General features: G+C 30.4%; 1 protein-coding gene across 2 annotated transcripts; it reads left to right on the forward strand.

Moving 5' to 3' along the window:
- Positions 1 to 4,735: 4,735 nt before the first annotated feature.
- Positions 4,736 to 12,951, forward strand: LOC137818375 (signal peptide peptidase-like 4). Of its 2 annotated transcripts, XM_068621762.1 has the most exons (14): positions 4,736 to 5,082; positions 6,064 to 6,222; positions 6,356 to 6,467; positions 6,647 to 6,766; positions 6,937 to 7,088; positions 7,397 to 7,579; positions 8,643 to 8,677; positions 9,254 to 9,416; positions 10,210 to 10,263; positions 10,464 to 10,556; positions 10,670 to 10,812; positions 11,006 to 11,076; positions 11,651 to 11,734; positions 12,226 to 12,951. In XM_068621762.1, exons 1-14 carry the CDS (start codon positions 4,948 to 4,950, stop codon positions 12,345 to 12,347), a joined length of 1,626 nt encoding a protein of 541 aa, XP_068477863.1. In that variant the 5' UTR covers positions 4,736 to 4,947; the 3' UTR covers positions 12,348 to 12,951. The 2 variants fall into 2 exon arrangements, with proteins under 2 accessions (XP_068477863.1, XP_090152514.1); XM_090296388.1 differs by lacking the exon at positions 6,937 to 7,088 and having other exon boundaries at positions 4,791 to 5,082.
- The last annotated feature ends 41 nt before the right edge of the window (positions 12,952 to 12,992 follow it).

A 12,992-nucleotide genomic window follows, 5' to 3' on the forward strand; every position in this document is an offset into this window, starting at 1 on the left:
AGAAGATCTAAATTGGAAGGGACGTGGACCCAATATTCAATTTCTCTTGTAGGGATGTTGTTTGTTTATATATTGTGTATTTGTTTATATATTATTTAAACTTTATAAATATTATATTTTGATAGTTTGAAAGTTAAATATTGTTTTGATGTTGGAAAAGTCCTTGAATGGTATAATTTTTTAAAATGTTCCAATTGAATGATATGTATTATGAATGATGAAAATTGTATGAAATTGATGTCATACATTTAGGATAATGTATGAGTTGTTGTTTGATGGTACGTTAAGTATGAAAAGCCTATGTTTAACGGAGATCCTCTGGCTTCACTAATGATCTAAGTCATGTAGATTAAGATATTAGGTGGTGAGAAGCTGAGAAGGAGTTCATACACACTGGGTTTCACTGTAGACACTCGGTATTGGATGTTTGAACTTACCCTAATCTTTTCTATTGGATTCGCTGGTAATCTTTGGATCAGGTGTTAGTCTCTGGTAGGGGCATACTTAATGAGTCTTCCGGAAGATAAAGTGGGATTGAAATGAAATCCAATGATTGTGATTGAAAATAGATCCATGTGTGGTCTATATGAATGATGAAATTGATATTGAAATTTTACATGACAACATTTAAAGAAATGTTTATAAATGATTTGTTTGGTTGGTTGGTTCTTTTTGCAAGAATTAAATATGATATGCAATTTCTTTCACTAGCTTACCGTTGCTTTTCTTGCTGTGTTTGAACTACGATGACTGTACTACGTACATGAGATGATATTACAGGTGTCGGAGGGTCTGAAGAGCTTTAGGGTGTTGACTTTGAAACTTATATTGTAAATATTTATATTTCTATATGTCCTAATCATGTATTAGGAATGTTTTGAAAAACTCTAATTTTGTATAGAAATACGTAGAGCGTTTTAAATAGTTAGATGTATTTTCGGGGTGTTACAATTCTTAATATTATTTTTTTTAACTATATTTTAATTTAATGAATAATTTTTTTTCATTATATTTGAGGTAAGTTTGGAGTTCTGTCACGATTTTATATTTTATCTTTAGAAGGTGTTTCAGCATATTAAGAGAGAAGAAAATTGTCATTGACCTCGACTCTTAAATTATATAAGACTATTGAGCGTATCAGAACAAACTCTTTTAAAAAAAAATGAATATTCGCCTTTCAAATCTCGTTGTGTTTCCATAAACCATTTCAATAATAAATTGACTTATCAATAATATCTTAACAGACTTAAAATTAAAACAAATTTTAATTTTTTTTTTCTGTGTATTATGTTTTTGTTGCTTCATCTTTTAAGGTAGTTAAGATGAATCTTTAAGTTTAGCTAAGATGTGGTAGAGTTATAAAAAAATATTATCACTTTAGTTGAATATTTTGTATCCTAACTTTTTTATAATAACCTTTAAAGAGAACAATTTTAAAGAGTGAGATTTTTAAGTCTACCAAAATAAAATTTTAAAAGAACTATCTCAAACATTTTATTTATTTATTTCCACATGTAATATTAATGTTTCGATATTATGTATGATAAGATTATCACATATAAATATATTATCAATTTAATGTCAATTTACTATACCATATATTATCAAAAAAGTTGTTTCACTAAATTATGAGAGGATAATGTTTATAAATTACCTTTGATTTTAATATTTAGTAAAAGGGTTTAAATAATTCGATCACGTAGACAATGTTTTTCATAAAGTACAAACAAATGCAAGGATAAAAAAATTACTATACAATAATCACTTTATATTTTGCAATAAAATAAGTGTATACTTGATGGTAGTTTTATCCATATTTAATTGTTAAACTTAATTATTTTGAATTTAATTAATCATTAGGCATGTCGAGTCTAAGATCTGGTATACACTGAGATGCAACTCTTTTTATTTTTAATTTATTATAAAGTAATCACTTTATATTTTACACTAAAAACTAAAATGATTGTATATGTTTGTTGGTAGCTTTTATCTACTTTTAATTGCTAAACGTAATTATTTAAAATTGAGATAATAAGATGCAACTTTATTTATCTTTTTTTATTTTAGTGAATAGATTTAGTGGTTGTTATTCTCATATTTTTTTTACTATATGGGTTTTTATTTATGAGACTTTTAATTTATAATTTTCCCATTTAAAGCACAACATTATGTGTAGAAAAACATTTCTCATATTCTACTCTTTATTTCTTTCATGTCAACAATAATTTAGGAATTAAACTTTTTTTTCAGCAGAAATAGTGAGTGAAAAATCATTTATGCAACTAATAATTTATAGTTCTAATGGTTAATGTGACCATCTATATATATTAGAAGGAAATTTTTCTTAGATCAGCAAATAATTAAAAATATATGCTTAAAAGTATTGTGGTGAAAGATAAACAAAGGGAAATAGAGAGATAATATTTATTTAAAGTAATTGATTAATCTAATAATTGAAATCATTATCAAAATAAACACGTGGCAGATATTTGAAACCTGTTTGAAATAAAGGATTACAATAATGTTAGTGTTGAAATTACATGTGACAAAAAACCATGTAAAGATCCTGATGAAAAGAAAAATGAAACACATTATAAATGAACTAAGATGCAATTTGCTTTATTTATTTTGACTCTATATTATACCTGGTTAATTATTGTCATGTTTTGGAGTGTACACATCTTATATTTTAGGATATTTTTAGTTTGTAATTTGTCAAGGCCAAAACATTACCAATAGCACAAGAAAAAATTGATTTCGTATTTTCTGTAAATGGACAAAATTATTATTTTTTATTTTGGAATTGGGCAAAACATATAATAGAGAGTACTAATCGATTTGAAAGAAATCACAATTTATATTTAAAAAATCGTATATGGTGAAACAAGTTTTTTGTAAATTTTATGCGTAAATTATTATTTTTTTAAAAAATTATTTGAGAAATATGATTTTAATTAGTAGATAATCATGTTAGAATTTTACATGTGAAAAACAATTTTTACAAAAATGTTGTATAATTGAATTTGTACTTGTCATCAGTTATATCCGAGTTGTACTCAACTCTAGAGTTCAGTGATTTTTATTTTTATTTTTGAAAAAAAAACTTGCTATTTTTTAAAATTATGGAATAATTTAAAAAAGATTTTTTTTTTGTGTTATTTTGATTGAAAAGATTGTTTGAAAATTAATAAAGATGATAAAACTTTAATTTTGAGATGCTAAAAATAAACTAGAAAACTTAATCGAAAAATCTTTTACTTTAATAGATTTTTGGATTTATGTTTAGAGGTTTATGCTTTGCAGTTAAGGACTACGGTTACATGTGTCTCTATGAGTTAGATTTCTTTGATTTCAAGGTTTACGTTATCAATTTTATCACTACTATGAATTTTCATATATTCTTTTCAATCAAAATAACAGAATTAAATCTTTCTTAATTTATGTTGTCATGATAAATACGAGTTCGGAACAATATGATATAACTGAAGTTGTATATAATACGAAAGAGTTCAATTATACAATATTTTTTCAAAAATTATTTTTCACATGTACTATTTTAACATAATTATCCACTAATTAAAATCATACTTGTCAAATACAAATATAATTTCTTTAAAAATAATTTACCCATAAAATCTACATATAACTCGTATTTCCCACATACAATTTTCTTGAAAATTTTAAAAATCCTTAATGTAAGTGATGATTTCTTTCAAATTGATTTGTACTCTCTATAAACGAATTGTTCAATTTTAAAATAAATAAAAAATATTTTGTTTATCGAGAATACAAATTCAAATTACTTGAAGAAGAAAAAAAACATTTATCCATGTATAATAATACTAAGTATATAATGTTACAAATAATAATGAAAAGACATGAGCTAATAATTTATAGTAATAACTTATTTTTCAAAAGAAATTGAACTTTTTTACATTAGTTTTACTGCCCATATAGGAAAAAATTTAATAATTTACATGTAAAAAACCAAACATAAAATAATCACACAACAAATTTAATTTGGATATTTTTTTCAAAATCACAATTTTTTTTCTGAGTTAAATAAATTATTATGGACAATTAAATTTTTAAATATTATATACATATTTAAAATTTAATTTTAATATTAAGAATAACTTTGTATAATTATTTTATAATTACTTATTTAACAATTTGTCTTATAATATACTTTATGAATTTCAGTAGAAAAAAAATCAACACATAGGAATAAAGTGGTTTGGTTGAAATGTTAATAAAGTTTTATTTAATTTAATGACATGATTTGTTATCACAAAATTATAACTTAAAGTTTTTCTCTTTGAATAAACTCTTATTCAACTCACCCTCTCAGTATAACAATGCTTAGAAACTCAACTCAAATGCCACTGTAGACACTTCAATTTCAGTTAACACTACAAGAACTAAACATACTATTAAAATATATTTTTTTATAGTTTTTACGAGACAAATGTTAGATAATTTTTTAAAAAATCTGATGAAAAGCAATATTTATAACATAAAAATAGTTAAAATTAAAAAGATCGAATCACAACACAAAAGTTAGATAAAAAAAAATGGTGAGAGCTAAAAATGCAAAGAATGAATGAGAACAGAGAACATGGCAGCATGGTGGTGGTCACACTCATCAGCTCTAGAATAATCAACATGGCAAGCAAGTTCTAGTTCAACAGTTCCACGCACTTTTTTATTTTAATTTTTCTTTTCGAAATTCCACAAACGACAAAACAAAAATTAATTCAATAAAATCTACTACACTTTTCTTCTCTCTCTCCTTTCTTCCCACCTCCACTTATTCCTCTCCATTTTCCTCTGTCTGTTCCTCATTTTCTCTCCAAAAAACAGAAAAAAAAAACATTTTTTTGGCTTTCACTGATACCCCTTTTTTGTTTCTCCTTGAATTTTGCATCAAGGGACTTGGCTCTAAGCATGGTTTCACTTGGGGCTGTACATAGTGTGGTCTATGTGCTCCTGCTTTCGGTCACTTTGGTTTTGGGTGGGGACATAGTTCACCATGATGATGTTGCCCCCATAAGGCCTGGTTGTGACAACAACTTTGTTTTGGTACCAATTTTTCTCCTTTGTGTGTTCTTCTCATGAATTGTAAAATTGGTTGTGGAATGTGATACTCGTTGGTTTTCAACGTTTGTTCTTGGTCTTGATGCTTGCTTAGTGGGAAAGTTATAGAGAAGGATTTGGAAACATGGGAAAATCCCTTTGTTTTTAGGGAAATGAAAATTGGAGAGTTGGGTGGGATTTGTTTAAAAAATTCAGAAGTGTATGTACGTTTGGTATTTGATTTGAGTTTTCATTGTGGAAAGATGATCTGTTCCTTCAATGGTGCTTTGGTGTTTGCTCAATGCTTGCTTAAGTTTTAGAGGTTGCGTGCTGAGTTGTTTTGAGTTTCCTTTTTTAGATTCCATGCCATAGTGCTTAGTTGGGTACTGTAGTAATTATTTTTTTGCCTCGTAAACATCCATAGATGGTGGGTTTCTAGCTTTTCCTTAGAGATCTAAGTTTATTATGTGGTGAGAGATTGAGAGTTGCTAATTGAGTAATACACTAGCATCTTTTATTTGATACGTATGATTTTTTTATCGTTTTTTTTTTCTGCTTAATAATTTTTGTCATGCAAACTTGCATCTTCACACATGAAATTGATGCAGGTGTTGTTTATTAGATAATACTGAAAGAACTGAATTTGTCTCTGTTCTTCTCCAAAAGCTTTTATCCTGTAAAATTTCTGCAATTCAGTGCCCTTTTTTACTTACCTTCTTTGGTGGTTAGCTTAACGGTGAAGATAGGGATTTTTTATTTGAGTGTACCCAAAATTTAAATAAGAAAATTTTTTGACGGTAGCCAGCAGATTGGGAGCTATATTTTAATATTTGACTAAGAACGAACTGATTCTGAAAAATCTTTTAGCTTTACGATTCTAGCAACTGCTATCCAACCTATTTCTATTTTCTTGAATTTGGTACTGCCTTATATACATATATATGCATTCTTTCAACAGCTTTGATTAATTGCTTCTTTTTTGTCTAGGTAAAAGTCCCCACTTGGATTGATGGTGTGGAAAAAAGTGAGTATGTTGGTGTTGGTGCAAGATTTGGCCCTACATTGGAATCAAAAGAAAAACGTGCCAATCTTACCAGAGTTGTCATGGCTGATCCTCCTGATTGTTGTACAAAGCCTAAGAATAAAGTATTGGAATTCATTATTAAGTTGTTTATCCTGCCAAATGCAACTTTACTTGCATTTGAAATATAACTGCTCAGATTGAAAGCTCTATTTATACATTTACTGATTAGTATTTTGTATTACTTTCCACCATTAGCTCACCAGCGAGATAATTTTGGTGCACCGAGGAAAATGCAGTTTCACTACAAAGGCAAATATTGCTGATGAAGCTGGTGCTTCAGCCATCCTCATTATAAACTACCGTACAGGTGTTTGCATTTTCTTTTCAATGCTTTTTGAGATCATATAGCGTATTTTGTTCATTACTTGTCCATTAAAGTATAAAAGCAAGTTGCAATGAGCAGTTTAAGTCAATATTTCTTTCATAAATATAAAAGTATTATTTTGTGCTTGTTTTGATAAACTGTTGTCTTTTCTTGCTGTACAGAACTTTTCAAGATGGTTTGTGAAGAAAATGAAACTGATGTTGATATAGGAATACCTGCTGTCATGCTTCCCCAAGATGCTGGATTGACTTTGGAAAGGCATATTAAAAATAACTCCAATGGTATGATTGACTTTCTTTGAGCTGTTTCTTATTATGTAACTAGTGATTGCTTTTCTTTTGGCACAGGACAACAACTTTTAAAATGATGACTTTATATTTTATACCTGATCTGGTGATGTGTCTTATTTGATGCCATTTGCACTGCTGCATGTACAATTCCTGCTCTTTAGTGTCCATACAGTTATACTCTCCATTGCGTCCATTGGTTGATGTTGCGGAAGTGTTTTTGTGGCTTATGGCTGTTGGTACCATTTTATGTGCTTCATATTGGTCTGCCTGGAGTGCTAGAGAAGCAGCTATTGAGCAAGAGAAGCTTTTAAAGGTTACCTAGTTCCATTTTGTGTCAACTTTACTATGTCTCTATAGTGAAAAAAACAGGAATACTAAGATGTGGAGGATAAGATTCTACTAAGCCAAATAGAGCCAAACAAAAAAGTGCAGAAAAGACAAACATTAAAACAATAAAGCTTTTGCTTTATTTGCTACCTGTCAAGGAGGCTATATAAAACAGGACTTTATTCTCTTTTAATGTCAGCATGTTTTTCCTCCTTTATAACAAATTATTTTCCCGCATATTTGAAAATTCATTGATCTAGTTCCTAATATATGCTTAAACTTATATACTTGCAGGATGCTTCAGATGACTATATTAATACCGAAAATGTTGGTTCCAGTGGTTATGTGGAAATTAGTACCACAGCAGCAATTTTATTCGTCGTGATTGCTTCATGTTTCTTGGTTATGCTGTATAAATTAATGTCATTCTGGTTTGTTGAAGTTCTGGTGGTTCTGTTTTGCATTGGCGGGGTTGAGGTGAGTTGTTCTTGTTCCAGGCTTAGTTTTTGTTTATCTAAGTATTCTTTCCTCTGATCTAGATTATAATCACTATACTCATCGACCATATTTCCATACTTTTCTTATCATTATTTTGCATCTTCTTTAAGGCAGCTGCAATGTCTTAAATTTTAAGTGGGGGGGATCACTTGTGCTGAACTTTTAGTGACAAATTTCTTTCTATCGGAAAAGCAAGTGGTAGAATGCTCTTTGTATAATGGAAAATATATTTAGTAAGCTACTTTATGAGCATTGGTTGAGCATTTTCTACCCTATGCTTAAGGCTCATATTTTAACTGAACAAGATATAACAGATCATACTGAACTCATTTGCTCTTTAGCTCAACTTATTAATCCAAACAAGTGAGTTCAGCTGTAGAGGCATATTTCATTGCAATCATGTTCTTCCTGCCAGGGACCTGTTAATGTATAGGTCTGAAAGTTACTGAGCTTGAATGTCAATGCTTCAATCATTCTATTTGCTCCTTTAAGCTAATATGGGAAAAGTGGGTTTGATTATTTCATGTCCTTGAATTTATTTTGGTATGACTGGACAATTTACTTCTAGCTTCTTTCTCCAATTGTGTGGACGATGTCCTTTCGGAATTCAATATCCTAACATTCACTTCTAGCTTTGTGTGCTTGAATTCAAGCTTTCAAACTTCTCATCAATGGATGCAAATGAATTGCGGCTTGAAAATATGGAAGGGGATGAAAATAGTTGTTTAACTTCTAATGGCCCACCTTCACAATCCTAATTTCTACGGTTTCTATGATTTCTACGGTTGTGGTTATATCGAGTCCTAAATAAGTCATATAACATTTTCAATAACAAAATATGATATACAATTAATTATGAATTCCCTTTGATTGGTGGACATTATTATTTTTGTTATGTAGATTAGAACTTCAATATTTTTTCAGTCGTGAATTTTTAGTAATTTTTGCTTTAGTTATTACTTGGAGTTATAGTGGTACTGCAATAACAGCATGATTTACCTGTCAAACAAGCTAAATCTTTATATTCTTCATGTGCTTTCAGGGACTGCAAACTTGTTTGGTGGCCCTGCTATCATGGTAAGTCTTTTTTACACAAATGAAGGTGGTTGGACGAGAGTAGGACAGGATAACTAATCTGCCGAGTTTTCTTTTGTTATGAATTTTAGACTTCAGTAATCAATATTTTTAACGTAACTGAAAGAGGATATAACTACAGATGTTTATGGCCGAAAGATCATATTGTGGAGCATACTGTATTTGTGTTGTTAAATTGTGATTAATTGGTTTGATTATTGTTTATATAAATGGTGGCAAATAAGAGTAATAGATTGACTTAGTCAGTAATTCTTTTTCCATATACCTATTTCCTCTAAAGTATGAGCCATGAAGTGGTAAGGAATTGAATTTCATAACCAAATGTAGCAAGACAGACATATATACCTCTGACTGAACATTGCTCAAAGATGTATTTTATGTAATTTTTGCATCGGCAAGGATTTTCTGCTTTCTTTTAGTATTAAAATTTCATAAATCAATATTGCCTGAAAAAGAAATTAGTTCAGCTTGAAGCTTGTGGCTGTAGAGTACATGGTTCATTTTCATTGTATTACATTCTTTAGTTATGGTATGGAATTGACGGTAAAATGCTTATAGTTTTAGATGGTTTCGTCAACCTGCCCAGACATTTGTGAAGATACCCTTCTTTGGAGCTGTCTCATATCTGACACTTGCCATTACTCCATTCTGCATAGTGTTTGCCGTGGTTTGGGCAGTTTATCGCCGTGCATCATGGGCTTGGATTGGTCAGGATATTCTCGTAAGAATAGTTTTATCACTTTTGCTAATAAAAAAAACTACTTACTTTCACTTCGCCTCCTGGTTAATTTTTTTCTTTACATTTTCTAGTGTTTTGGACTGAACTGGTTGGCATTTCTGATTCATGGTTAAAATAAAGAAAATTATCATACAATCATAAAAAATTCACTTGCCGCTGACTTAGACATTGCTTTCTAACATTGGAACATTACTAGTATAAAACTGAAAATGTTAGCATTGAATCCGATAGTCTTCCTTTGGCTGCAGCTGTGACTAAAACAATGACTGTAGGATACCACATTTGTGTCTTGAAATGTATTGTTTTTGTTTATATATGATATAGATCCAAAAATAATTATTTATTTCATTAACACTATGTGCTGGTATGGAGTCATGAACTAAGTATCAAGAAGTGCATTCTTTTGCTATTGGTCAATGAAAAAGATATGAAGAACAGTATCAGTTTCCTAATCTCTGCTTTTTATATATGAAATTTGGCTGTCACTAGTCATTAAAATGCAACATGGTCAGAGATTATTCTTTGTCCATCCATTAATAGAGGAAAAACGAATAAAAAATAGGATGTTGAACTGATATTTGCTTAATTTCTTTCTGGATCCTATAGCACAAAATATTAATAGTAAATATGTTTTTCAAACTTGTTCCCACTCAAATGTAGTTTTGGATAGAAATTTAAGTTCTGCCATTCAGAATTATAAGCATTTATAAATCAAGAGGCTGATTGATATTTATTTAGCGTGTTTACTTATCTCTGTCTACCACCTATCATTCAGGGTATCACGTTGATAATTACAGTTCTTCAGATTGTTCGCATACCAAATCTAAAGGTATTCATTGTTGCTGTTTTCTTCCCACTACTTTTGGTTTTTAAAAGGCTTGGAAGGTATTATCTCCTTATTTACTTGTTTGTGATGCTTAGTTTAAGAATAGGAGTCATAAATGGGGCATTTCGAAGAGATAGCTTTGCAAGATCTTACTGAAGTTTTACTATGAACAAAAACACCTTCATACCTTTTTTCTGTATCAGGTTGGAACTGTTCTTCTCAGCTGTGCATTCCTATATGACATCTTTTGGGTGTTTGTCTCTAAATGGTGGTTCCATGAGAGTGTTATGATAGTGGTAAGTGTTTTAACGAAAGCTTTCTCTCTCTACCATTCTTTGCAAAGCTTGATTTTGGCTTCATTCGTGATTCTGTTTTCCCCTTCAAATTAATACAACTTTTCTCTACACAGGTAGCTCGTGGTGATAAGAGTGGAGAAGATGGCATTCCCATGCTTCTCAAGATACCTCGTCTATTTGACCCTTGGGGTGGTTACAGTATCATTGGATTTGGGGACATAATCTTACCAGGACTTTTAGTGGCATTTTCACTAAGGTTGAATTGGAATTCTTACGTTGATCATACTATACATACCTCTCCTACTCATCTTGTTTTACAGAATTCTTTTTTTTATAGCATCCACATTGTTCCCTTGCAAAAATGATTTAGATAGATGGAAAGGAGAGTGGTCTTTTATTATGTAACAATTTCAGAAACTTAATTATTCTATTGATAACTAATGTTACAGGTATGATTGGTTGGCAAAGAAGAACCTTCGTGCTGGATACTTCTTGTGGGCAATGACTGCTTATGGTTTAGGTATAGAATGTTTTATCTGGGAATAATAATAAAATGTGAAAATATTTAGACCTGTTAACTGTTATGCAAGATTCCGCAAATATTATTGTACACTTGGCTAATCTTTGATAGTATTATATTAATTTAACTCCGGAAAATTCTAGGCAACTGGTTAAAATTGCTTAACATTCTAAGTGCATCAACTTAACAAAAGAGTTCATATGAAAATTTAATGGTGACACTTACAAAACTTTTGACTTTCTCTCCGTTGAAATAGATGACATGTTGCTAACATGTGAGTTAGACATGGCTATGGAATTTGGTTTATAGAATAATCGAAAAAAGGGTTTAAAGAAGAGGTTTATCTCTACTTAATTCATTATAATGCATTTACTAGGCCTGTGCATGCACTGCTTCAATCTAAAATGTTTTTAATTTACTAATTAGAAGTAATAAAGAGCAATGATACGACCCTTTAGCAACATTAAGAGTTCTTCTACAAATCTGTTTGCTTGCTTCTTCTGTATATTCTTATCTTCAAAAATGAAAAATCACTGTTCGCTTTGTTCATCATACCTTCAATTTTGATCTGCAGGTCTTCTCATCACATATGTGGCTTTGAACTTGATGGATGGGCATGGTCAGCCAGCTTTGCTTTATATAGTTCCATTTACACTTGGTAAGTACAATCATCAGATTCATTTAAATCTAAAGTACAAGATCCAATGATTGCATGTTGGTATGTAATCTTTTACATTTTATACTTCCCTCAACATCCCCAAAAATGCTCCTTGGTGTTACATTTCAACCTATTCTATTAGCTTTTGAAGTTTTTTTGCTTAAATCATGATAATTAGTATCATTTTATTTTTTGAGTCCCAAACCAAGTGAAAATGGAATTATGTTTTAATTTGAGTTTTATGTTGACTGCTAAAGGCCTATCACAAGGTCTTTAACCAAGCTGAATGACATCCTGTCTTCCATGTAGTCAACCTCACCTAGCTTGGTTGTTGATCTATTTTAGAGCAAAATTTCATATATGGATTGGACAAAGAAGTAAAATGATTTTACTGAGAATTGAATTGTGACAGACTGCAATAACATCAATTGTTACTTAATGATAAAATCTGGTCCTTTTTCTGTAACCTTATTCTGGAATCACAAATGCAGGCACCTTTTTGTCATTGGGAAAAAAGAGAGGTGAGCTCAAGATATTATGGACAAGAGGGAAACCAGAAAGGCCTTGCTGTCATATCCAAGAGGATAATCAATCAATTAACAGCCACCATTGAACAGCAGCAGGCTTGTATCCTACTTGGTATATTAATCTATAGGAGAGTGATTTGGAACTCCAAGGACATTGTGTAACATCTGTAACTTTGTTGTAACTATTTCAGCCAAATGGTATGATAGCATGCACTTAAATCCTGAGAGAGATATCACCCAATTGTTCTGATATTGAAGAGGACCATGAATCTGTGTACTGTAACCTTATTTTTTGTGAGATAGCATAGAGGAATCCATGAGGGCCTGATCAAAACAATGCCTTTTCCAAGAAAATGTCAAGAAGCAAAGATACATGCATAGAAAATTCCGATCCAAGAGGGAAGGACTGTTGGAAAGGCTGCTAACACTGAGAAGCTGCTGTTTACTATAAGCATAAATTATGTTGTATTATTATCATCATTGCTATTGTTAATGTTGTATTGTATGGGATTTGAACTTGAAGTTAGCTAAATTTTAATTTCTGTAAGATTCTTCACGTTACCTATTTCCTTAAATCTTTCGAGATGAAGAGGAAAAACATTGATCTGTCTAGTCTTTGGTGTTTTGTATATTCTAGTTCTTGCATGAAAAGCTGGTTAGACTCCCAATAAAGACGTGCCAGTTATGAAAGTTGAATTAGTTCAATTTGAAGCAAAGTTTAAGACATGTTA

The sequence above is a fragment of the Phaseolus vulgaris genome, chromosome 10 (assembly GCF_051622355.1).
Source record: "Phaseolus vulgaris cultivar YP4 chromosome 10, ASM5162235v1, whole genome shotgun sequence".
NCBI lineage: Eukaryota > Viridiplantae > Streptophyta > Magnoliopsida > Fabales > Fabaceae > Phaseolus > Phaseolus vulgaris.

Coding starts and splice junctions, on each gene's coding strand:
- LOC137818375 (XM_068621762.1), top strand. CDS start 4,948: ATGGTTTCACTTGGGGCTGTACATAGTGTGGTCTATGTGCTCCTGCTT. Junction 7,089..7,396: donor AGCAAGAGAAGCTTTTAAAG/GTTACCTAGTTC, acceptor ATATACTTGCAG/GATGCTTCAGATGACTATAT. Junction 8,678..9,253: donor TTGGTGGCCCTGCTATCATG/GTAAGTCTTTTT, acceptor AAATGCTTATAG/TTTTAGATGGTTTCGTCAAC.